At 56.6% G+C, this 17952-nt stretch overlaps 1 protein-coding gene across 1 annotated transcript; it reads right to left on the bottom strand.

Moving 5' to 3' along the window:
* Positions 1-6301: 6301 nt before the first annotated feature.
* DCTN5 (dynactin subunit 5) lies at positions 6302-17912 on the bottom strand (the record flags this gene model as incomplete). The annotated part of the gene is made up of 6 exons (XM_006027153.2): positions 6302-8631; positions 11423-11514; positions 12603-12705; positions 15403-15514; positions 16956-17074; positions 17766-17912. Coding segments are annotated over 6 exons (594 nt in total), but the record flags the coding sequence as incomplete, so codon positions are not given.
* Between the last annotated feature and the right edge of the window lie 40 nt (positions 17913-17952).

The raw sequence follows: 17952 nt of genomic DNA, 5'->3' as shown, positions 1-17952 counted from the left end.
GGCTGGGGGCATGGCAGGATCAGCTGGGGAAGGCAGGGGACGAGGAGCCGGGCTGCATTACCCATCAACTGTGTTTGAGCAGTAGGGACTCGGGAGTCCTGGGAACCGGGTCGCTGGTTCCCACGACCCCGGGGTCCCCGAGGGCCTGACTCTCCGGCCCCCTCAGCCTCGCCTGCCCCCACGGGCACCAGGACAGTGCAAGTGCCCCCCCACAGGCATGTACACAGGAGGGCACCTGCTCCCTGACCCCAGTGCCAGGGTCTGGGCAGTTCCTGGCCCCTCGGCCATCCGCACCTGCGGTTGGCGTTGGTCTGGTCTCCGTCGGGCGAGCGTCGGTTCCCCCAGGCCCTGCCGGAGGCCTGCGTTGTCTGGGAGCCCCAGGTCCAGCCTCCTCTCATCACTGCTGTTTTCATTCCTCAGAAAACCCTTATCTCTGCCAATGGGGAGATGAGATAAAGGTGTGCGTGTGGGTCCAGCCCAGCCAGGGATGGCTGTTGTGAGCGGTTTGTTGGTTTTTCCAGGGCAGCCCCCTCCTGCCTCCCGTGTTTGCACTGAGTGTTGACGGCGGGAGCAGCAGCATCTGGGCATTACTGGGAAAGAAACAGCAACAAACAGCCCCACGTGCTTTATGGCCCCGCGCTGGCAGGCGAGGCACATCGGCCCACACGCCCGCCCGGGGGGACAGCTGGTGCTGAGCAAACCAGAGCAGCGAGCGGGGCTAGAGCACGCTTTAATTAAGGGGTAATGAAAACTGTCATTCAGCTGCCAGGGCCCATTTCCAGGTGGCCTCGTTTCAGAGAGTCTCAGGGGTGGCAGCATCGTCCACCCAGGCCCCGGGCAGTCGAAAGCCAGTGATGGACCTGCCGGTCTGGTTTCTGCCTATGTAAACCTGTCAGACCCCGGAGGTGCACTAGGCCTTTTGGCACAGGGCTGCGGAGCCTCCTTCCCCCAACCTGCGACAAACAGAGCAGGTCAGGCGTTTGCAACTCCTAGGCTTTACGAGGCGAGCCTGCCCTGCTGTTGCTGCTTCGGGCAGCCCGGGCCAGGCTCCCATCTCCCCGGGGAAAAGGGCAGGTTAGACAGACACATGGCTGAGATGGTGTAGTCAGGAGTGATGTCTTGAGCAAGAGGCTGGACTAGCTGTGACCTCAGGAGGTCCCTGCAGCCCAGCTCTCCTGGGATCCTATGATTTGGGCTGCGGGTAGGAAGCAGCAGCAGGTCCTGCAGTGCAGCGGGTGACGGCGGGGTGCACAGCCCCGTTGCACAAGGGCGACATAAGCGGCAGGGCTGCTCTCCTTGGTTGTGCATGCACTGGTGGGTCTCGGGATGTTGGCTGGGTCCCGACCCTGCGAGGATACAGGGTTTCCAAAACCTGCCAGCAGTTCTTTCCAGCCAGCAAATTACTATTAGTGGTGTTGAAACACCAGGTGTGATCCAGGGAGCCCCTGCCCGGGCTTTGCTGCACTGCATCGCGAAGCTGCGTGCTGGACCAGGGGGGCTTAGACTATCACTGAACACGCTTTTGGGAGGTGCGCAGGACGCTGGCGATATCCCTGCTGTTGCTCCTGCGTGAGGCTTCGCGTGGGACCCCCTGCCAGGAGGGAGATGGGGGCAAGCGCTGTCCTCTGGCTGTGGACAGCCGGACTTGAGGGCCTGTTCTAGAGCCGTCCAGCTGAGAGGGACCTTGCAGGATGGCTTCAGCGCTGCATCTTGAAGCATGTGTGTTTATCTTGGCCTTTTATTGTGTGTGCGCCTTGAGCGATAAAGACTAATGGACTCAAAGCTCCTGCTCGGGGCTGTGTACAGAATAGGCGTGGGAAGCTCTAGCACGCGGCGTTTCACAATACAGGCATTAATGGTCATTTTAACCAGTGTTTTTATTGCGGGCAATTAAAACAACAGCTTGTTTGCTGCCCAGCTGTTGCCCATGCAGAGGTCTTAGGGATGGATTAAAGGAGCCACCACCGTCCCTAAGCCTTCCTCGCCCCTCTGCTGCTCCCTGGCACAGAGCGAGAGCGATCCCTTCGGGGCTGGACCCTGCCCTTCCTGCTTTTGCCAAGTTCACCTTCAAAGGAGAGCCGTCTTGCCCAACGCGGGCCCTGGCGAGGGTATCTGCATGTGCCCTGCAGTTTGCTCTGACATGCCCTGCTGTGCAGGTCGTGCTGTTTCTCCCTCTGTTTGCCGTGAAGTGGCTTTTGACGCACTCCCGCGGCAGCCCAAATTCCCCCAAATGGCTGCAGTGCTGCTACCCGTCGATGTTGGTAAGAGGAAGAGCTGAGGCCTGTCCATCGCTTGGATCTCTGGCCATGGGAGAGGAGCGACGGTCTGTAGACAAGTGGTCTGTGCTGGGTGCCCCCTCGCAGCAGGACCAGGCGTGTTTCAGAAAACACACAGCGCTGCCGGGACTGCATCTTTCTTCCCTTGCTTCAGCTGCCGCTCCGGGCTGACTCCCTCCAGCCCGTCTCTGCCGGGGCCCCGGGAACATGCAGGTGGCTTCTGTGTCCTTCCCGAAGGTACAGATAATCCCCCAGGCGGGGGCTGCCCCATCCATATGGATTCCCACCTGGGCTCGGGTTTCACCTCTCCCAGTTCTGCCTCTTCCCACCCCCCAGCACTGAGCCTGAGCCATCTGCCTGGAGCGTGATGTAGCTAAAGCCCCCAGGTACCAGCCAGCGCTTCTCAGAGCTTCAGAGGCCACGTCGGCAAGGACTCGTGCTGTGGCCCCAGTTCACCTCTGAGCGCTGGGTGCCATGTGCCAGGAGCTGCAGTGCCTGGCAGCGCAGGGTGCTCGAGGGAGGGATGTGTCTGACCGGGGATGCCTCCTGTCCTGCTCGGGCACCGGGGAGATGAGGCCGTGCTCTGGAAACTGCCCTTTCCTGCTGGACATGGCTGGCTCAGGCCATAGGGGAGCTGCTTTGCCCAGCCCCATAGGTCAGATCCTGCATTTCAGCATCCAGGGCCCCTTGGCTGCCGGGCACAGCACTACCTGCCCCCACTCTGGGTTCCCCCTGCCCAGGCCCAGTGCACTGGGGACGTGCCTCTCTGCGACCCCGGGGATTTCAGCTGCATCGTGCGCTCCGGGCAGAGGGCTCGGGCTCCGGCTGGGGTGAGCAAGCCATGCACAAAGCTGCCAATTCACAATCAGCTTTGGGGGGTTTCAAAGGTGTCGCTGGCTGCCAGCTGCCCGTGGCTTTTGGCTGGGTGCCCGCCTGTTTCAGCTGTTGGGGAGATCCCCGCTCCGTGCCCCGGCAGCCTGGCACCCGCAGGAGATGCTGAGCCCTGATGAGGCAAATGTCCCGTGGATGAGCGGCTGCTGCGGGCGTGATGCGCCCAGGGCAAGCCGGCTTATTTTTGGTAAAGGAGGCGCATGCATGTTAACGTCTCTCCTCTGCTCCCAGCTGGTGTCGGAGACCTCAGTTACTCCTGAGCAGCTTAGGAGGCCTGAGGAGACCTTGCAGCTTCGGTTTCTGGGCAGGGGTTCATGGAGGCTGTCGGGGAGGGAGGCCGCGCCACTCGGAGCTGGAGCAGGGGGTTCATGTAGGTCCCCGGACCGGGGACAGGGCCTTTCCCCAGGGGCTGTCCTGCAGAGGCAGCCGCGCGCCCCCGAGTCCTGCTCCAGACGGCGCCAGCTCTGTCCAAACTCTCCCAGCCTTGCGTGCGCAAACCTCCCATCCCAGAGGCTCCACAACCTCTCGGCGATCGGTGCCAGGGCTGCACCGCACAGGCAGAGCCAGGGACGGGGCAGGCGAGACAGCCGTGCCCTGTTCGCTGCCTCTGCCCAGGGCAGCCCCATCCCCTTGGCCTCTCCCCGGTGTTCCCACAACTCCGGGCTCCTCCCGACTTGTTTTTCCTGCCAATGTTGTGCCTTTCTGCCCCCCGAAAAGCAAATGCGGAAAGGACCACGCAGCACAAATACACGAACCCAACAGGGTTTCATTTCAGCTTCTAGTATCTCACCAATATTGACACGTTGAATAATGAGGGCAGAAGTTATCATGCTGGAAATGGTCAGGTGCTTTATCCAGGGGCCTTTCTGCTGAAGTCAAAACAAATGCATCACAGAGCGGAAACGTACAGTCATCATTACCCAGAAACTTGATAGTCTGGCAGCAGACACCGCTCCCAGAGCGGACGTGACTCAGGGGCCGGACCCCAGATCGGCACAGAAAGCTCAGAGACCTCCGCTTCATGGAAACGAGGCCAGGCCAATGCATCTAATGGCAGCCCAAGGAGCAGTCAGGCATCCCAACGGCAGCACTGCAAAGCAAGGCAGGAATCGTCTGCCAAGCAGGCGGGTTTGCTGCCCCGTCCCGGAGCATGTGCAGTGAGAGTCCTGGCCCCGAGTCCTGGGGACTGGACGGTCCCGGCAGGGAAGGGGATGCACTCTGGTGTGTCCAGATCGGAGGAACGCGCCTGCTGGTTGTGTGTTGGGTGATGTCTCCGGAGCTCCCCCTGCTCCCTCCCGTGGGGAGGCTGGCTCTTGTGGGGAGCCACGTCCATGAGGGTGCATCTGCCACAGGCTGGGCCAGAGCAACAAGGGGTGAACGGGTCTCTCCTGGATGGGCCAGGCACCCTGTTGCTGATAACGCAACAGATTGCCCCTGCAGAGCAACCAGGCCTGGGCCGAGCCTTCTCCTTCCTGCGACGTGGGGCCCAAGGAGGAGGGTGTTGTGGCCCCGTGACAGTGCCAGGCCTGCCTGGGTGCATCGCAGCAGCACTGGTGGGAACATGGGTGAGAAGCTGCTCCTAGCATGCTCCCATGGGGGGGAAGGATGCTGGCCCCTGCACTGGGGACACCGGCACCAGGCTCAGCTGCAGGGGCTGTGACAGTCCTGCAGCCACGGAGACCAACAAAGAAGCCCTTCTGCATTCGCCCTGGGCATGGCCAGCCCTGCCCTCTGCCCGCATGTCCTGTCTCATCCGGCTCCCCGGGGCGGGAGGGTGTGTGATCTGTGGCTGAGCACTGTTTACCTCTGCGGGCGCTCTCGGGGCGCGAGAAGCAAGCAGTGCTCGCATGAATGCAGCGGCCTGGCTTCAGCACCGCCTGGCAGCCCCGGGACAAAGCACAAAGGGAGGTCACATGGGAACAGCGGGCACAGAGCGTGAAGGCATCGTTATGGGATCCTGCTGCCCTGTGCTGGACGGGAACTCCCTTCACGGCCTGTGCTCTCCGTTCCCCACCGCAGCGGTGGGGGCACCAGCCTGGGACGGGCTCCTCCGCGGAGCAAAACCTCCTAACGAGCTTAGTGACCTACTGACAGAGGTCTGGCACCCGGCTCCCTCCCTGCTGGACACTCCCGTTCCCAGGTGGCGCACCCCCAGTGCAGGCGAATGCCAGGGCTATGACGGGCAGAACCTGCCCAGATCAGGCCACCGTGCTCCCCCAGGTGTCTGCCCTCCTGTTCCTCTTCAATTCCTATTTGCAGGGCAGCCTGGATGGGAATGACTGGCTGGCTCCGTGGGGCGGGAGAGGAGCAGCTGTGGCGGTCTAGAGGCCAGGACTTTGGGATCGCTTTCACTGGACCGAGGGTGGGGTTGGGAGAGTCTGAAGTCAGGCAGAAAGTAGGGCAGGGTGGCACCTGGGACTCAAACTCGTTCAGGGAGGTGTGAGCTTTCACAGACAGCCAAGGTCTTGCTGCATCGGATGACGTGCTACAGCTGGGGAGAAGCTCACCAAGCTTTCGGGCACAAAGCGCCCCTCTGCGTCTTTCTGCTCTGGCCGAACATCTCCCAAACCTGCTCGCTGGCCTCAGACGCAGGCCAGTCTGGGCTATGGCCATTTTGGAGAGGGAGCCCAGGCCCAGAAGCTCATGCTGTCCCAGGGCACCTGAGACAAGTCACGTGGGTCCCATTCCTCCCCAGAAGGAAGCTGCTGCTTCGGCCTCCAGCAAACAGGGAAGGAATGGAGCTGGCTGAGGTCAGCAAGACACAGCAGGGACTGCCGTCTGCCTCCACCCTGCTGGGAGCTCACGTCAGCCCTGGGCTGTGGACCGAAGCTCTCCTGGGTCTCAACAGCTTGCACAGGGCAGCATACGTTAGATCTAGGCCCTTGCCTGCTTGGTGACGGCTGCAAGAGGCCCGGTGGAACATGCGTGTATACACATACGTGCACACACTTTGGTTAGTCTGTACACATGCGTATATACACATGCACTGTGGTTTGTCTCCAAGGTGCAAAGCTACGCTGCCTTCTGGTGGAAGAGAGGCACTGATCCCACTGGCAGAGCGAGTGTGGCTGTGCGCGAGTGTCGGGGGCTCGGATGGGTTTTCCGAGAACACAGCAGCCAGCCCCTCGAAGGAGTTCTTGTCTGACCAGTTTATTTGTGTTCCAGGCAATGTTCAGGAAAGCACATAGGCACGTACACAAATGCTGCCGGCATGCACACGGCTCCAGATGAAGAGAATACACAGGTGAGAACACAGGTGCCACATTACTCAGAACATAACAGGATTGCTCGAGGCAGCACTGGATGTGCCCATGGTGCTGGGTACAAGTGCCATGCCTGATCTGGGAGCTGGGAGACAGGTTACATCCACAGGGATGGTAGGTGCCGAATGGTTACCCTGGGGCAAGTGCCGTATGCTGCTGCACCTTTGGAGGGCGATTCTCCTGGGAAAGCCACGTGCAATCTTAGCCAGAGCCTTTGGGTACAGAAGCGTGACCACATCCCTGCGAGGGCAGCAAGTGTGCCTCCTAAGTGTGCCATCAAGAGTGTGCATCAGCTGCACTGTAGGGCCTGCCCAGATGCACACGCTTGCCCCACAGCAAGTGCATGTTCTGCTGAGGGATAAGCGCCCCAGCTCTGCCCAGCACAAGCGCGCCCATGGGCAGCTGCAGCGGAGCAGCCGACATGCTGGTGATTCAGCACCCCGCACTGTTTCTTGTGGTGCTCTGTGGCTGTGCTGCCAGCAGACGCGGCCTGAATGGGGATCTGGTCCCATTGCTCTCGCTGGCCACGTGTGCCTCGTCATGTTGTGACAGGGGTCTCCCTCACGCACTGGAGCGTAGATGGTGTTTCCGTGTCGTTCACTTAATTCAGCACCCCGCACGGTGCTGGGGACCGATGCTGCTGGCGCTCTGGGTAGGAAGGGTCCCGGTCATTAGGAGAGTTTAACAGTCGTGTTCTTTCATACCACGTGCATCAGACTGGCCCATTGTATTCTGCTGTCCAGTGTCACTGCAGTCTCGCCATGCTTGACTGAGGGTGGAGGATAGGCGCTGCCTGAACATCCCAGAGGCAGACTCAGCAAGCCTCTGCTTTCATCACAGGCATGTGTGCCCTGAGCTGGGTGGCTTCCAACACCCATCGGCTGGTCTTTGCATGGCCTGGCTGGAGGCTGACACCATGCCCTTCTTAGTGCCCCGTAGCTGTGGGTACCAGGCCCAGAGGCCTGCTTGCTGCAGCAGCCCAGAGGAGACACTTGTGCTCTAGGGGAACGGGGCTCTCCTCTCCCCGGTCACAGCAAGGAGGCAGGGCTGGGACAGGTGGTGACACCCCCGCGGCTCTGCCCAGCCCCTGGCTCCCGGGAACTCCCCGCATGAACTTTAAATAGAGGCGGCAGGGCCCAGCACCAGCTCTGCCTTCTGGGTTAGTTTACAAACAGGCCTTGCGGGCTTTGCTCTCCACATTAAGCCTGTCTCGTTCATTCCCAGCAGCACGAAGGGGACAGAGCAGTCCAAGCCAGCATGTTCTGCGCCTGGGCAAGCAGCTAGCTGAGCCTTCTCCGAGACACAGCTCAGTTTAGCCACACCGCAGCTGGCTGGTAGCTTGAGCTAGAGCTGCTGATCTTTCTAGAAGGGGCTTAAAAGTTCAGGGCTCACACGAGAGGTGGGGCAGGGGTGAGGGAGCAGGGCCTGCAAGGCACTGCCATTGCACCAGTGGCGAACTGCTACACTGGGCTGTCCTGGGGAGCTCTGCTCCTGGCAAAGCAGAGACAACTCCCAGCAATATTTCTGGGATCTGGATCCCTTCCCCTTCTCCATGTGGCCCTGCAAACAGCCAGCAGTTACATGCAGCACAGAGCCGGAATTAGTAAAATGAAAGGAAATCAACTGTTGGGGCCTGCGGGGGACCCTGGTCCCAGGAGCTGGGAGAGGCAGCTTCCTAAAGCCTATGCTTGGTTGTGGTCCCAAGTGCTGCTTATCGTGTTAATTGTTCCCCGCCAGCATGGCAGGATGCGGCCAGCAGCCCTCTCCCATCTGCAACAGGGCTGGGCTGTTCTAGCCCATGGAGTGACAGGGGCAGGAGGGTTTATTGTGGTTTAAACAACTCATCGGCCTCAAGGAACTAGAGTCCCCCTACCCCGTGCCCAGCACAGCGCAGTCCTCCTCGTGCTCAAAGCCAGCCAGCTCCACGGCTACCTTGTGCTCCGGATCTAGGCAGCAAAACCTCTTTGAACCACGAGAGGCTAAGTGTGGACGTCAGGAAACTACCACTTCCCAAGGGCTGGCGAGGCAGGCAGCGACCCAGCGACATGCTGTCATCCCAGCCAGCAGGCACAGGTGTGGAGACGAGCCTGGGACAGCCACGCTTCGAAGGATGCAGGTTAAAATGGCCAAACTAAGGGATTTTAAGTGTTGGGTGAGAGGTCTTCGCAGCTGACTTGGGCTCAGACCCTGGCCGAGGCCACCTTAAAGACAACAAAACAGATTTCACTGGAGGCAGAGGTGCGCTGGCTCCATGCCCGTACCGAGAGGCACAGAAGCAGCCCTGCCGGCCGTGCCCACACGCTGCAGCACCACACAGCTCCGTTCAGGTGCCCACGGCAGTCCCTGTAGCTCACCAAAACAGCTACTGGCCGTGATCCCCAGGCACCCCCACAGCCACAGCTCCCGCTTGCCAATGGGTCACCCTGCGCTTGTTCTGCCTCCCGCCCCAGCCCCAGTGCTCTGGCACCAGGCTGCTCCAATGGAGTCACTAGCTAAGCCATCCTTGTGAAAGGTGCTACGTGCGGTTGAAAGTGAAGTGACACCATGGTGACACGGCACAGATGGGCCCCTCCTGCTGCCTCCTCTTGCTCATGGAGAGCTACCTTGGAGGGTTGGAGAGCGCTGATAGCACAGATGCAACTTTGCAAGGCGACTCAAGATGCTTCTCCAGCTGCTCAACATTTAATTGGCAGGCTCTCTCAGTAGCCTACCTGCCCAGGTGTGTGATCTTGGGAGGCCTCAGCTTGGCAGCCACAGTGTCTGCAGCCACTGGCTCTCCTCAGACAAGGCATTAGAGAGAGCAGGGGAGGAACTAATCCTTTCAGCAGAAAGGCAGTAGGACACCATGTCCTCAGTACATGTGCAGGGAACAGCTGTGACTTAGTACTAGCTCTGCTCAGGGGAGAAAGGAGCAGGCCCTGGCCAAGGCACACTTCCATCACACTGAGCCCACACAAGGACACTCAGGGAACAGAGGAGAATTGCACAGTAAAGCTGCTGAAGCTCTCGTCTACTTTTGGCTCCAGGCCTAGTCCGACAGGATTCCTTAAGCAGAGGCCAGCGTAGGCGGGGGTGTTAAAATGGCACCACTCGAACTGGGCTTAAACCAAGAACTGACATCAGACTTGAGGTCTGTTTGAGACCTGGCACAGACAGGTAGTGCTAGACAAGCCAATGGATTCCAATATCCGACCCCATCACTTGCGCCTTAATGTAAAGTCAAACCTATGGGGTCCAGGGAACTCGAATTTGCTATAAGACACCTCTTTGGGCCAGTACAGGGGATTAATAATCACTACCTGACAAAGGTGGCAGGTTTTTGCCTTTGCAACTGTTTGCCCACCTGGGGCTGATGGCATTTACGGGGCTGTACCCCATAAAGGTGGGTGAGAGGAGAGCTTGTGCACAGCACAGCAGAGAGTTTCCTGCCTGTGGTCCTGGAATTGTGTTTTCCTGTGACCTAGCACATAAGTCAACTGGACGCCAGGCACGGGGGAATCTGCTTCTGGAGACAGAAGAGCTTTGCTTTTTTTATGTACTGATGCTAAATGCTTGGAAATACCATGGAAGCCTCTCTCTGAACAGGAAGAATGGGAAAACATGCCCATGGCCACCACAGGAACCGAGCCTTTGGATTTGGAAAGTGCCAACTTGCAAGTCACTTGACCCATGTAAGAGGCTTTTAATTTATGTACAGTAAAAATACAAACAAAGCAGACAGCAGCTTTACATCAGATTAACAGTCATTACTACACACTTCAGTACTTGTACAGCTAGTAGCTAGTTAATGTGTATCTGAGCCCTACTTGCTAGAGAACAGCTGGAGGCCTGCTCCCTGCTACTGTCAGCCACATGCCTGCTATGCTACTCATCTGCACCCCGGCTCCCCAGTCAGAGCACAACATGCAGAAGCCCCACTTCTAAACATGACACGGAGTAAGGAAGGGGCAGACCTCAAGTTTCAATGCAATCTGCTAGGAGCGGGCAGCGCATTCTTGGCAGGGGCATGACCTCTGGGTGGGAGGTGACCCAACAGCCGACACAACGGGAACAGGTCTTGGTGCATCAGCTGCATCTGAAACGTATCTTAGGGCTCTAGAGCAGCGGGGGAAGCTTCAGTGGACTCTGCCAGCACACAAGTGTGCTCTTGGCCACTGCTGGTTTTAATCCACTCTCTCCCCACGATTCCACCTGCCTCCTTCAAAGGCTTGTGATGCTCAGGTGAAAGCGCAGGTGTCCGCTATAGATAACCTAGCCTAGCCCCAGAAGCCCCACAGGAGATGGCATATGAGGAAGACATCTAGACACAGAATAAGAGGTGACAAGTGCCCCTTCAGGCAGTCTCTGCCCACGGGCCCATGGGGGAAGGAAACAGGGAAGCAAGTCTACAAAAAGCCTGAAGCCATCTAAAGAAGGTAAAGGATATCCTACTGCTAGCGAAGAAGAGACAGGGAAAACGGGGGGTCAACGGGGAGATGAAAGAGGAGGGCATCCACCTCAAACTACATGTTAGCAGCTTCATAACACTGCTCTGGGGGCAGAGTCCCCTCTGACTGGCCCTTATGAACATGCTGGCCACGTGGCACTTCAGCTCTGGGACGGAGGTTGTTTCTAGTTGCCACATGGACATGCCCATGGGCTTCTGGACTGAAAACAGACGTGCACGATTTGCTTTGCCTGGAAGTTATTTTTACCTCACTGCTTCACTGCAGCAGGCTGTGCTGATCTGCAGGGAGCTATAACAGCCCCCCAAGCCCCAGAACATTTAATGGCACCACTCGGACGGTGTGGAATGAATACATTTGAATGAACACGCAAAGTTTAGACAACGTGACACAGCAACTTTTCACAAGGGACTGCTTGCTAGGCCTGTAGCCCTGCTCTCGATAACAGAGGTTCTGCCTCTGGCTCACTGAACACCATCTCTTCCGTCCCCCTAAGTGCTCTCTAGGGTTTTTACTGCTGGGAAATGTGGTAAATAGGCTACTAGACCTGAGTAAGTGGCAAGAACTTCTGGTAATAGCTCTTTGTAACATCAATCATGAGCTCCTGGGTGCATTCTGGGAGTTCTCCAGAGAAGAGCCCTGAAAAACCAAGCAGAGTGAAAGGATGAGGGTTCTCGCGGAAAGCGCCGAGATGGAGGCGTCATGCAGCGTTCCACTCACTGCTCTGCTAGCATCTACTTGCAAGGTCAACACCAAGACTGAATGAGCTGATGGGGAATTCTCACTCACGTAAATCAGTTTGGAGGCACAGATTCCCCTCCCAGATTGTTAAATGGGTGTCAGGCCACTGCCCCCAGCTAGGGCCTGTAACAGCAGGCACTCAGCCCAGAGAAGCAGGGGTCCCGGTTGCTCCCCCTCCCTCGGGAGAAAACTGACAAGGGAACAGAAGTTGCAGTATCACAGCACTGCTGGAGGCCAGGCACAAGTGCAACTGGTTTATGGAGACCTCCTGCAGCACGGATGGGCAGCTCTAGATCACGCAGACTTAGGGTGTGCACAGATGGACGTGGTACCAGGGTAAACAGACAGGCAGTAGCTGCTGTGCCTTTGTGCTCCTGCAGCAGCATAAGCAGAACAAGCCCTTCTTTCACTCAAGATTAGACCAGCACTCCAACCCTGATGAACTACTGGTCCATCTAACCCTGGTAGACCAACAGCTCCATCAGATGGCTGGCCAGTGTCCTGAGCGGCAAGTCCCGCTCCCCTTCCAAGTCCGCAGGCTTACCCTGACAGGAACGGCTGTGCACCTTGTGGAGGGAGGTGCTCTGAACTATGCAGCCCGCCCCCAGCGACCTAGCAGCCCTCCTTGCAGCTCTAAAAATCCAGAGCACACTGGAGAGGAGAGTGCTCTATACAGCTGCCTGCCGAGTCCAGGATGCTGAACAGCCCAACTGAAAGGGTTGCCATGAGGCAGAACAGTCCCAGAAGACAGACAGAGAGCACTGCACACACATCAGTTCAGTTGTTCCCCCAAACCAAACTACAAGTCCTAGTGGTGCCTGAGGCAGCGAGCTACAGGACCCAGGCCTGTTCCTTTAAATGTTGGAGTGCAGCGCAAACAGCAACCTTCTCCATGCCAACCTGCACCGTAAAGTCAGCATACAAGTAAAGTCAGGTCATATAAACCAGCTAACTGTATTGGCAAAGTAACGTGAAGCGGAGCGTACCTGGGCAGCCTGAGAAGACCGTGAAAGGTGGCACCACCGTCTCAGGGGGTAGCACAGTGTTGTCTAGGATTTTGCAGCAGTCTTTCAGAACACATCGCCGCCCCTAAACAAGGACCAAAAGACATGGGCACATGGAGCAAGACATGGATTTTGCCAGTGGGATGTACCCCAAGGCCACTCGGCTGCCTGTGATCAGCTGCTTGAAAGAAGCCAGACGCCTGCCTGCAGCCCCAGTTCTGCTCCTCTCAGCTCTGCCCTCCCGGGCTTGGTTTGCACAGCACGAGTTATAGCAGCCACACGGTGAGTGAAGGGGGTGGCCTTTTAGCAGCCACGACGCCAGCAGGAGTTCAAAGGCAGATGCTGCTTTCCCCTGATCCACATGCCTTAGAGCAGCCTGGCTTGTTTCAAGCTGGGGAAGCAAAATGAGCTACAGGCTTGTTTTATATGAATAAACCTGCACTCACACATGGGGGCTTAAGCTGCTTTACTTCTATTGGCAGAGCCAGCTCAACCAGGCTGCTCCACCTGGCACCCCAGCTACCTGGCACGTGTAACAGTTCGTAGCCTTCCCTTTTCCTTTCCTGCACTTGAGCAAGGAGGGGGCTGGCCACAATAACCAGCCACGTTCCACAGGACAGACGCTGCATTTGGCTTCCTGGGGATAGCCTGGTGCAAAGACTTTGCTGTAGCAGCAAATGCAGTTGCTGGCCACGTTTACTGAGATGGTCGCGTTCAGCAGTTCTGAGTAACAGCCTTGAATGTGGGCAGACAAGGTTCCTTGGGTGAATTTGATATCTTTTATTAGACCAACCCAAATGGTTGGAGAATAGTTATTAAGCAAGCTTTCGGGTTCAAAAACCCTTCGTCAGGCTCAGGAAGCTTTGATTTCTTGTGAAAAGTCTCTTTTGTTCATCGCTAGTGCACAGGAGATATTTGCACATCAACACATACACTCAGGCAAGTCAGCTCTGATAACCACAATCGCATAGTCACAGAGCAAGACGGTCTCCATTTAAGCAAGAAATAGCCTTGACTGTATTGCCTTATCCATGCAGAGTCCCCGCTCCAGTAGTTCCTCGGTGAAAACCTCTCCCCCTGGATACCCAGACAGCAGCAATTCCTGGCTTGCTGATAACCCAACTGTTCTCACACGGCTAGAAGAATGAGGCAAAGCCCCAAGATAAACAGCCATTTTCAGGAAGCACTAAGCATCTCGCCTTGTACAAATGCAGCATTTGCAAAGGGAACGGACACGTCTGTCAAGCAAGCCGTGGTGATTAGACTCAAAATGTTGCAATGCTTAATGAAACTCAGAACATTACCCTTCTAAGAGTCACAATATTCGAGGACCCTTGGCAATCGGCCTGAAATGATTAGCAAGTAATGCTCCATACATTTATTCCAATGCTATAACAAGCTGCGCTTTAATCTCAATGACAACCTGCTAACCAACAGAGAAAGCCAGTTGTAATCCGTCATTACTTGGCCCCTCATCACAGGCAGAGGGGAACCTGCTGAGCCTCCCAATTCAAGCCACTTTCTTCTTCAGTCTTTTCTGAAGTCTTCCAGCTGTTTGATTTGCAAAATGGAGAGATGTCTCCAAAACAGCGGTCCTCTACAAGTGAGAAACACGCAGGCCATGGGGTCTTACCTTCCTGCACCAGCTCTTCTTGGAGAGAGGAAACTGGAAGAACCCCGAGTCCCCAAGGGGGATAAGCCAGATGGTGTAGAAGTAGGCTTTGCTCCTGAGCAGGAGAAGTGCTAAGTGGCTGCCTGTCCAGGCACTGAACTTCCAGGTCTTAAAGGGCCTTTCATATCCCCTCTTTTATGAACTACCACTGCCCCGAAGACAAAGAGCAACAAGGGAAAAATAAAACAGTTCCCAGCATCCTGCTTTTACTGGCTTTTAGGAAGGCCTTTCAAGGGGCTACTGGGTTTTTCCAACTCTTCGTGCCACTGGCTCATTTCCACTTTCCCAGTGGGGATTACTTTGTGCCACATGCTGCTGCTTCCCCAGGCTGCCCCTCACCCCTGTGCAGGGCATGCAAGGCAGCAGGGCTCTGCTGCACGTAGCCTTCCTGAGCATGAACAGCGTCATGTCAGGCAGAGGTTGCTCAAACCCCTCTGGCTGGCTGCCTCGGAACAGAGGCCAGCGTAGTCAGGCATTAAGTTCTCTCCTTCACAGCCACAAAGGAAAGAGGGACTCTCAGACAAGGAGAATGTCACTATGATAATTGCCAGGGACCTTTAAGGAACCAGCCAGCACCAGTTATTTAACAGCCAACTGCAAATGCTGTGTCCTACGCTAACACTGGGCTCAGCAGAGCAATCAACCCAAGCTCTGTTACAGAGCAGAAGAGACACCCAGGTAAATGGGAGACAGGCAGCAGCACAGGCAGCAGTCCAGCAGGCTCCGCACACTGAGCTCCACCTTTCATTGCCCCCAAAAGCCCAAGGCATGTAGTGATACCTGCACGAGTGCACTCCCATCAGATGGCATTTCCAAATATAACAGCATACTCCCTGCCCCAGAGAACTGTTATGCTCCAAGAGGCAGAACAAAGGGAGAGCTAGTGAGGACAATGTGAACAAGGTGATGACTGCCCATAGCAACACAGGTTCTCTTTGGTAAGATGGACCGGAGCCTACACCACTGGACAGAAACCACCAGCCTAAATGAACATTCATCTTTAAACAAGGACAGGAATTTCCTTGGCATGCTAGGACAGCAAGAGAAGGAAGAACACATCCTTGGCAGCACATGATAGGTGTAAAGACAAGACTGAGCAAAGGTACTTACAATGACACAGTTCTTGCCTATGTGAACGTAGGAACCAATCTGGGCAGCGTTGACAACGCAGTCTTCTTCTATGAAGACATGATCCCCAATGTGGAGAGGGAAGAAAGCAACCCTGGGGAGAGAATGGGGGTTATTTGCTCAGGCTCTGCAGCACACACACAATCCACAACAGCATTAGACCCACAGGTATGTCATGGACTGTCCCCGTCACACCAAACAGCCAAGGGCAAGCCTGAAGCCAAGGCATGTTTGGCCAGAGATTGTACATTTCTTGCTGTTGCTTCCTTGGGATTTCCAGGCAGGTCTGCAATATCAGCCAGCTGATAATCTTCTTTAATCAATTATTATTAGGGGCTTGTGCAGGGAGAAGGAAGGATACAGGAGAACAAGCCCACCCAGACTACGGGCCAGCAGTGCCAACCAGGCCAGGGAGTGCCGACGTGTCAGTGTCTTTATTTCTGATGATCTTCTAGATGCTGAAATACTGATATTTTCCCTGCCTGTGGAACGCTTCATGGATTTGCTGTCCTCTGTCACAAGGGCTCGACTAATACTAAACCCAGGTCAGTGCAAAGAAGGCGTGCGCCACAGGTGTCACAAGCGGCATCGGCAGCCTCTGAATGTGGCATACGGCACATCAGGGAAGAGACAGACAGCACAACCAGAGATAGGGCAGGGAGCAGAAAGCAGAGCAGATTTGGCAGGCAGCAGAAGGCAGAGCAGCAGATCTGGCATGCTGATTTGTGGCATGCCTGCCAAAAGGGTGGCTCACTGTTACAGAACTAACTATGCCCGAATGGGGTAATCTCAAGTACCAACTTCTTTGAGATATTGCCCCAGGAGACCACGAGCTCCTTAGGGCAGCGACAGACTTTTCTACGCTCACAACACACACACACACACACAACGGGCCTAAACAGTTCTGTTATTGGTATCTCATACTCCGCTAGAAAGTATCTTCTGAGCGCTGCATTTTACTGTTAAAATCCAAGAGACAGCAGCATCTTGACAGCACAAAGTCCCAGCTTCCCACTTGCAATCTGAATTGTGTGGTTGGGACTGGCTGCCAACTCCAGCTTTGAAAATCAGAAGCCCTAGTAAGAAGCAGGAGGGAGAATAAACCAAAGACAGAAAGCAGCAGCAGAAGGATGTTCTGCCGAGCTCCAAGGGGTCATCTAGTGGTATATGCTTAATGTCTGCCATGAGGTATTTTGAATGAACCCTCCTACCCATACTTGGTACGCAGACTCAGAAGACAGATCTAGTTTTCCTATCAGATTCACATGCAGGGCAACGGACCGTGTCTGCATTTAGAATTGTTGGCAGTTCATGCGAAGCGACTTGCAACTTCACCTCGTTATTAGAGCTGCATTTCCATGCTCCAGTTGGACAGGAAGTTATTAACTCATAAAGCAGAGATGGGAAGAGGAGAAAATGCCGATGCTGTGGCAAGGGAAACAGGGTCCCCTGCAGTCAGGCCTCAGCAAGACCCACGCTTATAAATTCATCTTGGCGTCTGACACCCGCCCCGCAGGAGGAGCAGATTCTCTTACCCCTTGCTGAACTTCTTGAAGGGCGGTCTAATGACGCTTCGGCTTTTCACCACGCAGTGTCGTCCAACCCGGACATTGGCCAGATCACCACGAATAATGCAGTCGTTCATGACTATGGTCTGGGTGGGACAGAGAGAGAAACACCCAAACGAGTGCAAGTTACACAGGGCCAAGCTGAGATCTGCCAAGCTCCCTCTAGGCAAGGGAACACCCAACTTTGTCACCGCTAATACAGGCGCACGCGTAAAGCTTCTTTCATGAACGTATCAAGGCAAATGAATGAAGCCTCAAGACTCCCGCACACAGGGAGCGATTCTCATCTCTACTGGTTGCAAAGCTGAGGCAAAGAAAGACTAAGCGCCTTGCACACACACGGCATGGTGGGTGCAGAGATCCCGTACACGGGGACTCAGACATGCCTGGTCTCTCTCTGGGATCTCCCGAGCGCACGTTAACAACGGGGTATAGGAGCAGGACGCTGGTGGTCCCGGCTCCTCAGGCTGCAGCAGGTCCGGGTGCGAGGTCCGGCGCTGCCAGGGCTGACGGGCGTCTTGCGAAGAGTTTCGATGCTGGATGTGCCTGGGCTGGATGGACAGGGCCGATCCTGCCTCGGGCGGGGGCTGGACCCGCTGCGAGCTCTGGAGCTCCCTGCCAGCCCCACGGCGGCTCCCACAGACCGTGCAGGAGCCGCGCAGCCGGCGCTCGCCCGGGCCGGGGGCAACCAGCTCCAGTGCCGCAGGGGGAGTAGGCACCGCCGCCGGGAAGAGACAGCCAGAGAGGTAGGAGATGCCCGGCCGCGGCGCTACCCACCTTCCCGTTCAGCACGATGTTCTGGCTCCCGCACAGCACGGACTGCCGGCTCACCTTGTTCCCCGACGCCTGCCGGGCGAGACGGCCGCGCTCAGCAGTGCCCACCGCACACTGCCCCTGCTCGGGGGCCTGAGCCCTGCCCCACGCCCCCCACCCCGGGGCCGGATCCCTCCCCCCAACCCCGCCC

Source organism: Alligator sinensis, unplaced genomic scaffold (assembly GCF_000455745.1).
Source record: "Alligator sinensis unplaced genomic scaffold, ASM45574v1 scaffold1164_1, whole genome shotgun sequence".
NCBI lineage: Eukaryota > Metazoa > Chordata > Crocodylia > Alligatoridae > Alligator > Alligator sinensis.
Note: the sequence above shows the minus strand (reverse complement) of the source record. Positions and strands in the feature narration are given on the sequence as shown.